General features: G+C 39.3%; 1 protein-coding gene across 5 annotated transcripts in view; it reads left to right on the top strand.

Moving 5' to 3' along the window:
- ALG9 (ALG9 alpha-1,2-mannosyltransferase) overlaps positions 1-13,915 on the top strand; it is an 89,836-nt gene that overhangs the window by 19,321 nt on the left and 56,600 nt on the right. For all 5 annotated transcript variants that reach the window (XM_087433687.1, XM_087433688.1, XM_087433685.1 and 2 more), the window contains exons 7-9: positions 1,685-1,772; positions 1,950-2,055; positions 12,031-12,153. In XM_087433687.1, coding sequence (XP_087289813.1) covers positions 1,685-1,772; positions 1,950-2,055; positions 12,031-12,153 — 317 coding nt within the window. The remainder of the gene's footprint in view (positions 1-1,684; positions 1,773-1,949; positions 2,056-12,030; positions 12,154-13,915) is intronic.

The following is a 13,915-nucleotide window of genomic DNA, read 5'->3' as shown; positions in this document are numbered from 1 at the left end:
TTTGATTGGTCTCCCTTTCGCTGAGATAAGTGATTTCAGGATCACAGTCAGTCAGTTAGCAGTCTACCATCATTTATTGAATACTTTGTGCTAGGCACTGCTGATATTGTGTAAATAAGACAGTTAGGGTTCCTGCTCTTTTGGAGCTTACATTTTAGTAGGAAAGACAGACATTGAACAAGTAATTAAAAGTATGATGACTTATCAAAGGAGAAGTACAGGTGCTGTGGAAATGTATCTAGTTGGAGAGACAAAAAATGAAAACACAAAATGTTAATGCAAAATTTAGATAGAATGTGGAAGTTCAGATCTAGAAGAGATTTCCTGTGACAGCACATGACATTGCTAAATAAATTATAGAGATGATAATGCCATATAAATTCAGAGATGGAAAAAATTGGTTCTGCAGACATTTTATAGAGGAGATGAGAGCAGAGCCTGTATTTGGTATTTGGGTAGATTCTGTATAGATTGGTGTGGGGAGAGAATTCTTTGTGATTGGAGCATAGGTAAAGGCTCTGACTAATATCCTAGATATGTAGGTGATTGTTTATGCAACAAGAGTGGAAGCACCTACTGAGAAAATCAATGTAGAGAAAGAAGAATAGAAGTTGGCTTTTGGGAGATATGACCATAGGTAGGGCACTACAATGGGGTAGGGGGAAAAAAAGAAGCTTAGAAAGGAGCACTAGGAAGACGCCAGAAAAGAACAGGAGCCAGGGAGTCTACAGAGGAAGGAACAGATGCTTTGTGTCAAGTGCAGCAGCAGAAAGACAAAAGAAAATGAAGCTTGTGAAGAGATACTGGGTCTGGTGGTTCCTGTTGAACTTGGACCAGTCTTATTAGCTTGGTGCAAGGCCTTAAGAAAGAAATAGTGAAGGCAACATACCTATGCCACTTGCTTGGGGAATTTAAGTGAAAGGAAGAAGAACAAATGGTATTGGAAGGGGATATATCAGAACTGAAGTCAAAGTTTGTAATATTACTAAAATCTTAGGGGCTGGCCCTGTGGTTTAGCGGTTAAGTGCACGCGCTCCGCTACTGGCGGCCCAGGTTCAGATCCCTCGAGCGCACCAATGCACCGCTTGTCCGGCCATCCTGAGGCAGCGTTTCACATACAGCAACTAGAAGGATGTGCAGCTATGACATACAACTATCTACTGGGGCCTTGGAGAAAAAGGGAAAAAAAAAAAAAAAGGAGGAGGATTGGCAATAGATGTTAGCTCAGGGCCGGTCTTCCTCAGCAAAAAGAGGAGGATTGGCATGGATGTTAGCTCAGGGCTGATATTCCTCAAAAAAAAAGAAAAAAATCTTAATAAATCGTAGAAGGGAGACATCAGTATTTATTTATTTGGCAGGGTGGGTGTAGGACAATAGGGCACATTTACTTGTAATTAATATATTTCAGATGTCGGTTACACATAAATATGTATAAAATGGAGCTCATTCCGTAAGCTCCGTATTTATTTTACTCGTGTATGGTGGCGTGCACAGCACTCTTATGGGTCCTGTGAAGAGATCAGTATAATTTGGAGAAGACATCCTCTCACGTACCAGCTTTCTTCCCTCACCCTAACTGCTAGGACATTTTTCTCTCAGTTCAGCATGGTATGTGTGGATCTGACCTGTCTGAGACTATATTCTGAGTATTGAACTCCCTGCTTTCTATTTCTTTGTTCAATAGTTTACCTATTGCCTTTGATTTGCTGGTCCTGAAACACAGGTGGAAGAGTTTCTTTCATTGGTCGCTGGTGTCCCTAATACTCTTTCTGGTGAGTTTTCTTATTTTCTTGTTTTGTTCTAAAGTTGTAATGAAAGCAGCTTCTGATTGTGGGAAAGATTACATTAGGAATTCATTCTATTTTCATTCTGGTTTATCCTGTTAGCACTGGGAGAATGTTTCCAGGACCAAAGTCTACAATTGCTATATATTTTCTGCTCTGTTTTAGGTGCCTGTGGTGGTCATTGACAGCTACTACTATGGAAAGCTGGTGATTGCACCACTCAACATTGTTTTGTATAATGTCTTTACTCCTCATGGACCTGATCTCTATGGTAAGGCCTTATGAAATTTGGGGGAGAGTTAGGAGATAGTTTAATTTGCTTGAGCTTTGAAATCTTAATTCAATTGCCTCATTTTATCAAATATAGCATTTCTTTGCTAGTAATGTTCTTTTCTTATTTAAAAATAAATGAGATTTGCGTGCAGCACAGTGATGATACATAGCCACTAAGTATTTCTCCTTGATTAGTGTGACTTTCAGGTCTGGCTGTTAGTGCTGCTGTCTGTTAGTCTCAGTCTCAGAGTATTAAGGACTCTGTGGGGTATGCCATGGCTTTTGATACTGCTCTTTTTTTTTTTTTTTCCATTGATGTCTTAATAGTTTATAACATTGCGAAATTTTGGTTGTACATTTTTGTTTGTCCCTCACCATATACATGTCTCCCTTCACCCCTTGTGCCCACCCCCTACCCCCATTGCCCCTGGTAACCACAATACAGTTTTCTCTGTCTATATGTTGGTTTATATTCCACATATAAGTGAGATCATATGGTGTTTGTCTTTCTCTTTCTGGCTTATTTCACATAACATGATACCCTCCAGGTCCATCCACGTTGTTGCAAATGGGACAATTTTGTCTTTTTTATGGCTGAGTAGTATTCCATTGTATATATATACCACATCTTCTTGATCCAATCATCAGTTGAGGGACACTTGGGTTGCTTCCACTTCTTGGCTATAGTGAATAATGCTGCAATGAACATAGGGGTGCATAAGCCTCTTTGGATTGTTGATTTCAGGTTCGTTGGATAGATTCCCAGTAGTGGGATAGCTGGATCGTAGGGTATTTCTATTTTTAATTTTTTGAGGAACCTCCATACCGTTTTCCGTAGAGGCTGCACCAATTTGCATTCCCACCAGCTGTGTATGAGGGTTCCTGTTTCTTCACATCCTCTCCAACATTTGTTATTTTTTGTCTTAGTGATTATAGCCATTCTAATGGGCATGAGATGGTATCTTAGTGTTGTTTTGATTTGCATTTCCTTGATAATTAGTGATGTGGAACATCTTTTCATGTGCCTATTGGCCATCTGTATATCTTCTTTGGAGAAGTGTTTGTTCATTTCCTCTGCCCATTTTTTGATGGGGTTGTTTGTTTTTTTGTTGTTCAGTTGTGTGAGTTCTTTATATATTATGGAGATTAACCCCTTGTCAGATATATGTTTTGCACATATTTTCTCCCGGCTGGTGGGTTGTCTATTCATTTTGATCCTGGTTTCATTTGTCTTGTAGAAGCTCTTTAATCTGATAAAGTCCCACTTGCTTATTTTTTCTTTAGTTTCCCTAGTCTGAGTAGGCATGGCATCTGAAAAGATTCCTTTATGACCGATGTCAAATAGTGTGTTGCTTATATTTTTGTCTATGAGTGTTATAGTTTCAGGTCTCACCTTCAGGTCTTTGATCCATTTTGAGTTAATTTTTGTGAATGGCGATAGCAGATGGTCCACTTTCATTCTTTTGCATGTGGCTGTCCAGTTTTCCCAACTCCATTTATTGAAGAGACTTTCCTTTTTCCATTGTATGTTCTTTTTTTTTTTTTTTAAAGATTTTATTTATTTATTTTCCCCCCAAAGCCCCAGTAGATAGCTGTCTGTCATAGCTGCACATCCTTCTAGTTGCTGTATGTGGGATGCGGCCTCAGCATGGCCGGAGAAGCGGTGCGTCGGTGCGCGCCCGGGATCCGAACCCGGGCCGCCAGCAGCGGAGTGCGCGCACTTAACCGCTAAGCCACGGGGCTGGCCCATTTCCATTGTATGTTCTTAGCTCCTTTGTCGAAAGTTAGCTGTCTGTATATGTGTGGTTTTATTTCTGGGCTTTCAATTCTGTTTCGTTGATCTGTGTGTCTGTTTTTGTACCAGTACCACACTGTTTTGATTACTATTGCTTTGTAGTATGTTTTGAAGTCAGGGATTGTGATGCCTTCAGCTTTGTTCTTTTTTCTTAGGATTGCTTTAGCTATTCAGGGTCTTGTGTTGCCCCATATGAATTTTAGTATTCTTTTTTCTATTTCTGTGAAGAATGTCATTGGGATTCTGATTGGGATTGCATTGAATCTGTAGATTGCTTTAGGTAATATAGACATTTTAACTATGTTTATTCTTCCAATCCATGTGCGTGGGATGTCTTTTCATTTCTTTATGTCATCATCGGTTTCTTTCAATAATGTCTTGTAGTTTTCATTGTATAGGTCTTTCACCTCCTTGGTAAGATTTATTCCTAGATATTTTATTCTTTTTGATGCAATTGTAAATGGTATTATTTTTTTGAGCTCTCTTTCTGTTAGTTCGTTATTAGCATATGGAAATGCAACTTATTTTTGTAGATTGATTTTGTACCCTGTGACTTTGCTGTAGTTATTGATTATTTCTAATAGTTTTCCAATGGATTCTTTAGGGTTTTCTATATATAAAATCATGTCATCTGCAAATAATGAGTTTCACTTTTTTGTTGCCTATTTGGATTCCTTTATTCCTTTTTCTTGCCTAATTGCTCTGGCCAAAACCTCCAGTACTATGTTGAATAACAGTGGTGAGAGTTGGCAGCCTTGTCTCATTCCTGTTCTCAGAGGAATGGCTTTCAGTCTTCCCCGTTGAGTATAATGTTGGCTGTGGGTTTGTCATAAATAGCCTTTATTATGTTGAGGTACTTTCCTTCTATACCCATTTTGTTGAGAGTTTTTATCATAAATGGATGTTGGATCTTCTCAAATGCCTTCTCTGCATCTCTTGAGATGACCATGTGGTTTTCCTTCCTCATTTTGTTGATGTGGAGTGATACTGCTCTTTTTTAATTAAAAGTTACTTTTTTCTCTTCTCATTAGAAAATCAATATGATAACAAAAATAAGAAAATAAAAACATTTATAATCCCATCATCTCCAGATAGCTAATATTAGCACCTTGGAGTATATTCCTCCAGACATTGTCTATAAATATACACATTTGGTATTACTTTTTCTTTATTCAATTTACATTACTTCAGTATCAGGCATTAGAGGAGAAAGTTTGGAAAATCTGTAGACAAAGAGTAGCAAATGGGGGTAGGGTCTGCATTGAGAGGTTGCTGGTTTGTCCAGTTTAGGGTTAAGAGAAATAAAATGGAATGCCTTTAGTCTGGGGATGCCTTCTTCTTACCTCTATCTCCACTTCTACCCTGATGCCTTTCTCTCAGCCAGCTGTTGAGCCTGTTTTATTTAGCCCTGAGGGCATTTGTGTTAGTGACAGCTACAGAAGGATAAGCTAGAGATGTTTCTGATCAGATCAGTCAAGTCACTAAACATTTTATGAGACAGTTTTTTGTTAAAATAAGTGTAGTTTCTTCTGTCTTAATCTTTTGAAGGTCTTAGAGCATTCTGTATATGTGATTGTCTTGGGGCTCTGCTGTAAAGCAGGTTAATATTATCTCTGTCTGTGTCTATTATCAATTTAAGCCATGCCCATCATTTTTTCTGTGCCACTTGCCATGAGAACCAACAGATTGAACGAGGAGATTTAAAGTAAGCGTATGAATGAAATTTAGTTGGACCTCCTGGGATTTGGGGAATATTGTCATTTTAGATGGCAAGTAATAGGTTAAAATAAACAGTGTTTTATTCAGTGAATTGAATTCACCAACTGCATGGTTAGACAATAATTGCTAAGTTGGAGGAATTTTAAAAGGCTCCTTTATAGCTTCAAGATCCCCAAGGATGTGGTAAAAATGCCCCAATGTTAAGCTTCTGCCTCTAGATGTCTCCCTTTAGCTAGGGAGAGTTTGCATGTTTTTAATTGCCCCTTGTTTTAGTTTACTTGTAAGATTTTATTTGATTCTGCAAGACAATAGAAGGGAGACTGTCTTCTTAGACCCAGATTGCACATTAGAAATTGATTTACATAGAATCTATTGGAAGCATAATATCCATTATGTATAGGTGAATAAAATGTGTTAATTTGAGTTTAATTTTGAAAAATTGGCTTTTCTACCTTTTAAATGAGTTATTACATATTAATTTTCTGACTGCTTATTTATAAAATTGTGTGAGACTGTATGAAAGTTAACATTTTTTTGTAGTCCTTTACATTGATAAGGTTTATAAATCTAGAAATAAGTATGTTAGTAGGGAGAATAGGAAAGAAAGAATAAACTCTGATTTAAGTTTATGTTTCCTGTTTAACAGTGGGTGGGTCAGGGAGACCCCTGTGGTAGGTTTTGGGATCCAGCAGAGCAGTGGCCGGTCTTTCCCTAGATGTTGGCATCTGTTGTTCATTTCAGCCAGTGTTTTACTGGGAAGAGTCCTAGGGGCTCTCTTTTGCCTGCTTTGGTGAATCTGGGATAGCTTCAGTTCAGATTTTGCTATTTTGGATGTACAGGAACTGATCATTTTTTTAGTGATGGGAAAAGCTCTGTTGGGAAAGAGGGAATTGTCATAATGGGCATCAGCAGGACTGAGGCAGTGCTGTAGTCAGCCAGACTTTAGGGAGTTGTTCCTTGTTGGTAGAATTTTTGTACTTTTACCTCATCTTTGAATTAGACAGTTTTTGAGGGGGTCTGATTTCCATTCTTTTAAAGAGTGTTAACTCCATTTTGTTTTAGCTGGCCTGCAGAAAGAATATTTCTTCCATCTTAGCAATAGGTATTCTTTGTGTATTCTAGGTCTTCAATAAAGAGTTGTCATGAATGAGTGAACGAACGAATTCTGAAACATCCATCAGATTACGTTAGTGCCCTGATCACTATTATATCCTAGAATCTTTTGGTTAGAACTGTTGTAGTGTCCTTGGATGGGATTTTCTCAGCACCAAATAAGAATAATAGAGGTAAAAGTACTTTTTAAACCAAAAGGTACTTAACACTTATCAGCCAATATTATTATAATTTGTGAGTCCATTCAGTAAATAGCAAAGACTTGTCTTTTCATAGATGCTTTGATGCTCTACAATTGTCCAACAGAGAAATAGCATGTCTTTTGTCAGGGAAACTCCAGCTCTTTGACTTGACTCACATGTTTGGCACTATTTGGCATTATTTTGACTATTTTGTAGGAGTCTCCTGCTCCAGGTGCTTCATTAGCTATGGTAGGCACAGTTTCCTATCTGAAAATTAAAAACGCATTGTGGGGCTGGCCCGGTGTCATAGTGGTTAAGTTTGCGTGCTTTGCTTCGGTGGCCTGTGGTTCACAGGTTTGGATCCCGGGCATGGACCTGCGCACCACCTATCAAGCCATGCTGTGGCAGGCATCCCACATATAAAGTAGAGGAAGATGGGCACAGATGTTAGCCCAGTGCCAATCTTCCTCAGCAAAAGGAAGAAGATTGGCAACAAATATTAGCTCAGGGCTTATCTTCCTCACCAAAAAAAAAAAAATGCATTGTGCTGATAGTATTTTGCATACGTGTCTTATGGCTGTTTCTTATGTATAAGAACTTAATAAGCCTATAAATACTTCTTGAATGAGTGGACAAATGGACTTCAGTTAAAGAAACATTGGAATAAATTGCTTTTGAGCACTTATCATGTGTCCTTGTAGAACTTTACTGTCTAATAAGGCTGCAGACACATGAATAGATAATTACAGTCCAATGCATTGTGTGCTACAGTGGAAAGATAGTTTGAGAATCATAGGAGCAAGTCCATCTGGTGGTATCAGGAGAGACTTCTTAGAGGTGGCAGTCTCTGAGCTGAGCCTGGAAGGAAGAGTAGGAGTTTGCCGAATAGACACTAGAGGGGTGCATTTCAGACAAATAGAATGTCAAGTGTAGGGACTGTTGAAACAAAAAAAATGATTGAATACTGAGTTCTTTTTAAAAAACTTAAAGTAGTTTTACAGCATTAGCCGAATTTTAGATAGAAACTACACAGCATGAGCAAGATAAATTCAGTCTCTCCATTATGATTGTAATAATATAAATATTTACTCTGTCTGTTGTTCCTGGTTTTCAAAGGGATCTTTCTATACTTTCTTGTCCAAGCAGCATATATTAATGACACGTTCCAGACCTGAGCTGGCTCTTGTCTTTTGAAGCCTGGGGAAAGAAAAGGAGTACTGTTTCACAACTATTAATTACAATAGCTTCTGTTTATTGAATGCCTAATATATACCAGAAATTTTACATATACCATCTTCTTCTCCTTACAAAAACTCTGTAAGATAGGCCTTATTTATCCTTACTCCTAGATGAGGACACTGAGGTGGAGGTGGTGAAGGACTTGCCACATAGTTAAGTCAGTGGCAGAAGCGGGAGAGGAGCCTAGGGTTGTCTGATTCCAAAGCCTGTGTCTTTTCCACTGAAAACAACCTTAGCAAAACCCTGGAGTCTGGCTCTTGAAACTCTACAGGAGAATAAGCTTGCAAAAACAGAGCATGAGTTGGGGGTAGTAGAAGATCCGATCTATAGAGCGGGTGGGAAGTTGCACCTTTGAAGGTATGGTGCAGTTTGGCTCGGAGGGTGATCGGGAGCCCCTGCAGAGCTTTGAAGGCAGAGTGATATGCACAGTGGCAGGCTCTCCTTCACGTGGGAGCACTGCATCAGACACTTGTTGAAGAAACAAGGAATGTGTGCAAGAGGTAAAGAACACTTGGCGTTTAGGAAATTTAGGGTAATGTAGACATAAAATTGCAAAGTTATAGGTAAAACATCTCTGTGGGGTCAAAGATCAAGAGTGTTGCAAAAAAGAAAGTGACTGGTATTGGCACTAATTTTGCCTCTTAGCCTTGTAACATTTCGGGTTCTCAGATGTTGAGGTTGATAAGTGTTTTTGTGTGGTGAGCAGAGTGGTGCTTTCTGATGAGAAGTACACAGGCCTGAGGAAGGCGTGGGAGGACAGGTATAAGAAATGCTCCTCCCTCAAAAATAACAGTGGGTCTGCTCTAGGATGATACTTTGCAGCTTAGGACATGATCACTGCCTGTTTATGTGTTTTATCAACATCTGTCAGATTACTGGACAGGACATTTCAGAAGGTACAGGCAAATGCCTTCTATTAAAAGGGCCACAGTTTTCCATTCTTGCAGCAGCAGAGGATGAAGCCCCAGTGGAGTCTTTTGAGGCCTGCTTAGAGTTGACTGCCAGCCAGAAGTCTTCTAGAGCCTTCACTTTTTTGCTAATTATTTCTGTTGAACCTTGGTGGCTTTTCTCTCTTGGTGGTGCAAATTTGACATTTATGAGGCCGTTTACTATAATTTAGTTCCTGCAGTTCTATAAAATTATAGGCCTTATAAAATGGTTACTTTTCGTTCAATTTATGGAACAGTAAACATTATCCCTTCTTCTTTTAGCCTCTTTCAAAGCTCCCTTTAGCTCATTTGAATGAAAGGAATGGAGGCACTTTCCATAAAGAGGGAGATTGGTGAGTCACTCCCTGCAGAGTCCCGGCTTCCAGCTTTCTTTCACCTTAGATTTTGTACCAGTTAAATGCTTGGCTTGTCATTCTGATGCATTTTTTCTGCATAGTTCAGCTTTGATACTTTCTGAGCAGCAGCACTGAATATCTCCTTAGAAAGAGATAAAAGTTTTTACTCTTTTCTCTTTTAAGGCAGGTGTCTCATCAAGTAGAGAACTCTGGCTAACAGAATTTACTATTTTTGTCTTCTTTTGCCCATGTTGTTTTTTTTTTTTTTTTGTGCTGAAGATCAACCCTGAGCTAACATCCGATGCCAGTCCTCCTCTTTTTGCCCAGGAGGACTGGCCCTGGGCTAACATCCGTGCTCATCTTCCTCTACTTTATATGGGACGCCGCCACAGCATGGCTTGACAAGCAGTGCGTCGGTGTGCGCCCGGGATCCAAACCTGCGAACCCTCGGGCCGCCAAAGCAGAGCGCGAGAACTTAACCTCTACGCCACCGGGCCAGCCCCTGCCCTTGTTTTTAAGGCTGTTGTCACTTGAACTTTCCCCACTCTTGGCTTATCCTTCAATTTTTGCCCCATCCTTCGTGGAAGTAACAGTCTATTACAAAATGTTCACGCTTAGATGTGAACTTGATCTGTGAGCTCCTAACACATAAAAATAATTGTGTTTACCAGCTTAATACTTTTGGTTCTGCCTCTCAGAGTACGGTATTCCTAGGTAAAAAGATAGTCAGCCTTAGCAGGAGGATATAGTAAATTGTGGTAGAGACAAATATTTGCTGGAAACTAAAGAGCTTCCCTGAAGAAACAATGTGTATTTGCAAGGATCGAAGAGAAAGAGACTTTTTTCTGTTTATGCTTAGCATCTGTAATAGATGATGTAAGCGATGACCCCCTCTGTGGTCACTCTGGTTTTTCTTCTTAGGCTCAGATTTCCAGAATTTGTTAAGGAAAAAGGCAGGTCAAGGTTGACGGCACTGGTGGTCAGGAGGGGATTGTGCAAAAAATTATCTGTCTGGAAACTAGACTCCTAAAGGACTCAATTTAGGAAATATGTTGTTAAATATTAATTAAAATCCAGAGAAGACGTATATTTCTCTTTTGAAAATAAACCATCCATTAGTTTTTCAAAAGGTTATTTGTGAAGAATATAAGATATAAATGTCTCTAATTAACTTGGCCTGGGATAGGACCTCTGTTCCTGAACAGTCCCAATTGTGTTTAGACAGGAGGGGGTGAGCTTTCCCAAAGGTAACACAATTGAACTTGAGTCCTTCCTTAGGGTACCCCCCTCTCTCTTATTCCTACCCTAAATGTTTCTAGCCTTATGGGTTTGGTTTCTAATCTTATTTTGCTGAGCAAGCTGCAAAAATGTCAGATTTTTCTGACTGTTCCTCTGCCTTCTGATTACCCTTTTAAGCAATGCTGATTGCAGGAAATTGCTGTGGTGCAAGGCGGGTGTCACAACACACAGTGATTAAAACCCGCATGTGTCATTCACTGCCTGATTGAAGTAATCACACAGAGGGGAAGAGTAGATGAAAAACCTGCCAAATGTGCAGAGGGGGGCTGTTTCTCATCACTTGGGTTTAAGGATTTTGAGTTAAAGAACCAAAACTAGTGTAAGGTTTCTGTTTTCAGTCATTTTGTTTTATTCTGAATCCTCAAAACTTCTGAGCAGGGTTTGGGTTCCAGGTTGTCACCTGTGCTTCTCACCAACCAGCAGTAGATTGGAAGTCCCAACAACCCCCTCTTCGGGTTCAATTAATTTGCTAGCGTGGCTCACAGAACTCAGGGAAACATTTACTTAATGTTTACCAGTTGATTGTAAAGGAGACAAGTGAAGAGCCAGATGGAAGAGATGCAGAGGGCAAAGTATGAGGGAAGGGGCTCGGAGCTCCCATGCTCTCGGAGTGTGCCACCTTCCCTGCACCTCTATTTCTTCACCAACCTGGAAGCTCTCTGGAGCCCCGTCCTTTTGGGTTTTTATGGAGGCTTCCAATACATAGGCTTTGTTGGTTAAATCATTGGCCATTGGTGATTGAACTCTATTGCCAGCCCCTCTCCCCTCCTTGGAGGTGGGGGGGTGGGACTGAAAGTTCTAACCCTCCAATCACGTGGTTGGTTCCCCAGCAACCAGTCCCCATCCTTATGTTACCTAGGGGTTTTCCGAAAATCCCCTAATTAACAAAATAAAAGACACCTTTCTCTCTCATCACTTAGGAAATTCCAAGGGTTTTAGGAGCTCTATACCAGGAATGGGGATGAAGACCAAATATATATTTCTTATTGTAAGTCACAATATCATCACTAAGCTATTTAAATTATTTGGTTTTTCTAAAAAAGTGTTAGTCCCATTTGGGCATGGCAATTTGGACTAGATACAGTAGTCAGTATGGAAAATACAGCTAAATATTTGAAACTTGATTTCTATCTAAATCATCATGACCAATCCCATTCTCTTCCCATCTTCTGCTCTGGTGCTCCCTGTGTGTGTCTGAGTGTGGAAAGAGAGTGGGCTGGCCGACCCTTATGCACTTGAGACATTGGATCATTAACATTTCTTGAACAAAGAACATTATGAGTCAAGCACTGTAATAGGTATTGGAGGTATCCACTGATGATTTCTCTTTTTCTCCCTCAGGTACAGAACCCTGGTATTTCTATTTAATTAATGGATTTCTGAATTTTAACGTAGCCTTTGCTTTGGCTCTCCTGGTCTTACCACTGACTTCTCTTATGGAGTACCTACTGCAGAGATTTCATGGTGAGTGGCTTAAGAAATGATAGGTTTTATGGGAGGAAAGAGCAGGTAACAATGTATACCAAGAAGTGAAAAAGAATCTACTTTTTTATTCTCCATTTTCCTCCTATGGAAATGGTTGGCTTATTGAATTTTTTTTTTTAAGTTTTTATTTTTTTTATTGTTTATGTTTTGTGTGTGTGTGAGGAAGATCAGCCCTGTGCTAACATCTGCCAATCCTCCTCTTTTTTCTTACTGAGGAAGACTGGCCCTGGGCTAACATCCATGCCCATCTTCCTCTACTCTACATGGGTCGCCGCCACAGCATGGCTTGCCAAGTGGCACGTCGGTGTGCGCCTGGGATCCGAACCAGCGAACCCCGGGCCGCCGCAGCGGAGCGCACACACTTAACCGCTTGCGCCACTGGCCCGGCCCCCCCGGCTTATTGAATTTTTGATCTGTACTTGTAGATTATTTAACCCTATATGAAGATTTGGTTAATAATTGCAAGTTAAACTGACAGAGGGAGGAGATTCATATCCCTTCAAGTGAAGAAGTCAGTATAATATACAGAACCACCCAGGGAGGCAAAAACATTTATGAAATCTCAGGAGATAAGCCTACTTGAGTCTTCTGCTTTTTAAGGAAGTGTGTGTTAAGTGTGTAGATGGCTTAAGATAATCAATGGCAGAGGCAAACGTTCTTTGGGAAATTACTTCAACCAAAAATTTGAAAACCGAACCGTACAGGGATTCTCCCAAATTTGAACTGAAGTGAGAGAAGCTTTGGACTTCCTAAGAAGCGTGATGCTTCTCTTTGTTCTGTTTTGCTTCTGAGTTTGCCTTATTGTAGATTTGGTTTGTCATTTATTTTGCTTGCTCTGATTCTGTATTGCACAGCCAGTGTTTTCTCAAGTTGTCATGGCTCTGAATATCTAGAGCCCATAGTTTCTTTTATGGAAGACAGATTTGAGCAGAAATTCATATGAGCTTTGGCAAGAGATTTAATTTCAGGCTTTTCAGTCTGATTTGGATGCCATATGATCCCTGCATCTCACCCCCGATTCTGCATTTCTAGTATTAATGGTTTATAAAGAGTTCGCTGTGTTAGAATATGACCGCAGCCTTCAGAATAACTTTTGTTTTGTTTTAGGACTTTTGTTTTAACATAACCATAATGCCATTATCCTAACAAAATTAACAGTAATTCTTTAATATTATCTAACACCCAGTTGATATTCAGATTTCCTACGTTGTATGAAAAATAGCTTTTTACAATTAATCTCTTTAAACAGGATCTAAACAAGAGTCATATACTGAATTTGATGTTATATTTCTTAAGCTTTTTAAGAGGTTCCCCCTCACCTTTTTTCTCCTGAATATTTCTAAAAAAACCAGGTCGTTCATGTTGCTTAGTGTCCCATACTTGGATTCAGCTGTTTGTTGCCTTGAGGAGTTAACTTATTCCTCCGTTCCTTGTATTTCTTAAGGATCACTTTTTCTTTTTTGAAAAGTAACTTTTTTTCTGACTATAAAAATAATTTATGCTTGTGGAAAATTTAGAAATGCTTGTGCTGTCAGTATAAAAACAGTATATTAAGCTGTTCTCTACTGTATGAATCCAATTTTGGTTTAAAAGTGTGTAATGTACACAAACGTTCACCTAGTAAGAAAATAAGTGCTTTCTGTTTTTTCTTTATACTTTTTGTGTATTTTATAATAGAAACAATACTTCCTTAAAAGAAAAAACAGAAAAATATAAAGAAGCAGGAAAGAAATTATCCATT

This window comes from Ceratotherium simum, chromosome 7 (assembly GCF_057802395.1).
Source record: "Ceratotherium simum simum isolate JZ-2026a chromosome 7, ASM5780239v1, whole genome shotgun sequence".
Classification (NCBI taxonomy): domain Eukaryota; kingdom Metazoa; phylum Chordata; class Mammalia; order Perissodactyla; family Rhinocerotidae; genus Ceratotherium; species Ceratotherium simum.
The sequence above is the reverse complement of the archived record's forward strand: the minus strand, read 5'-3'. Positions and strand labels throughout refer to the sequence as shown.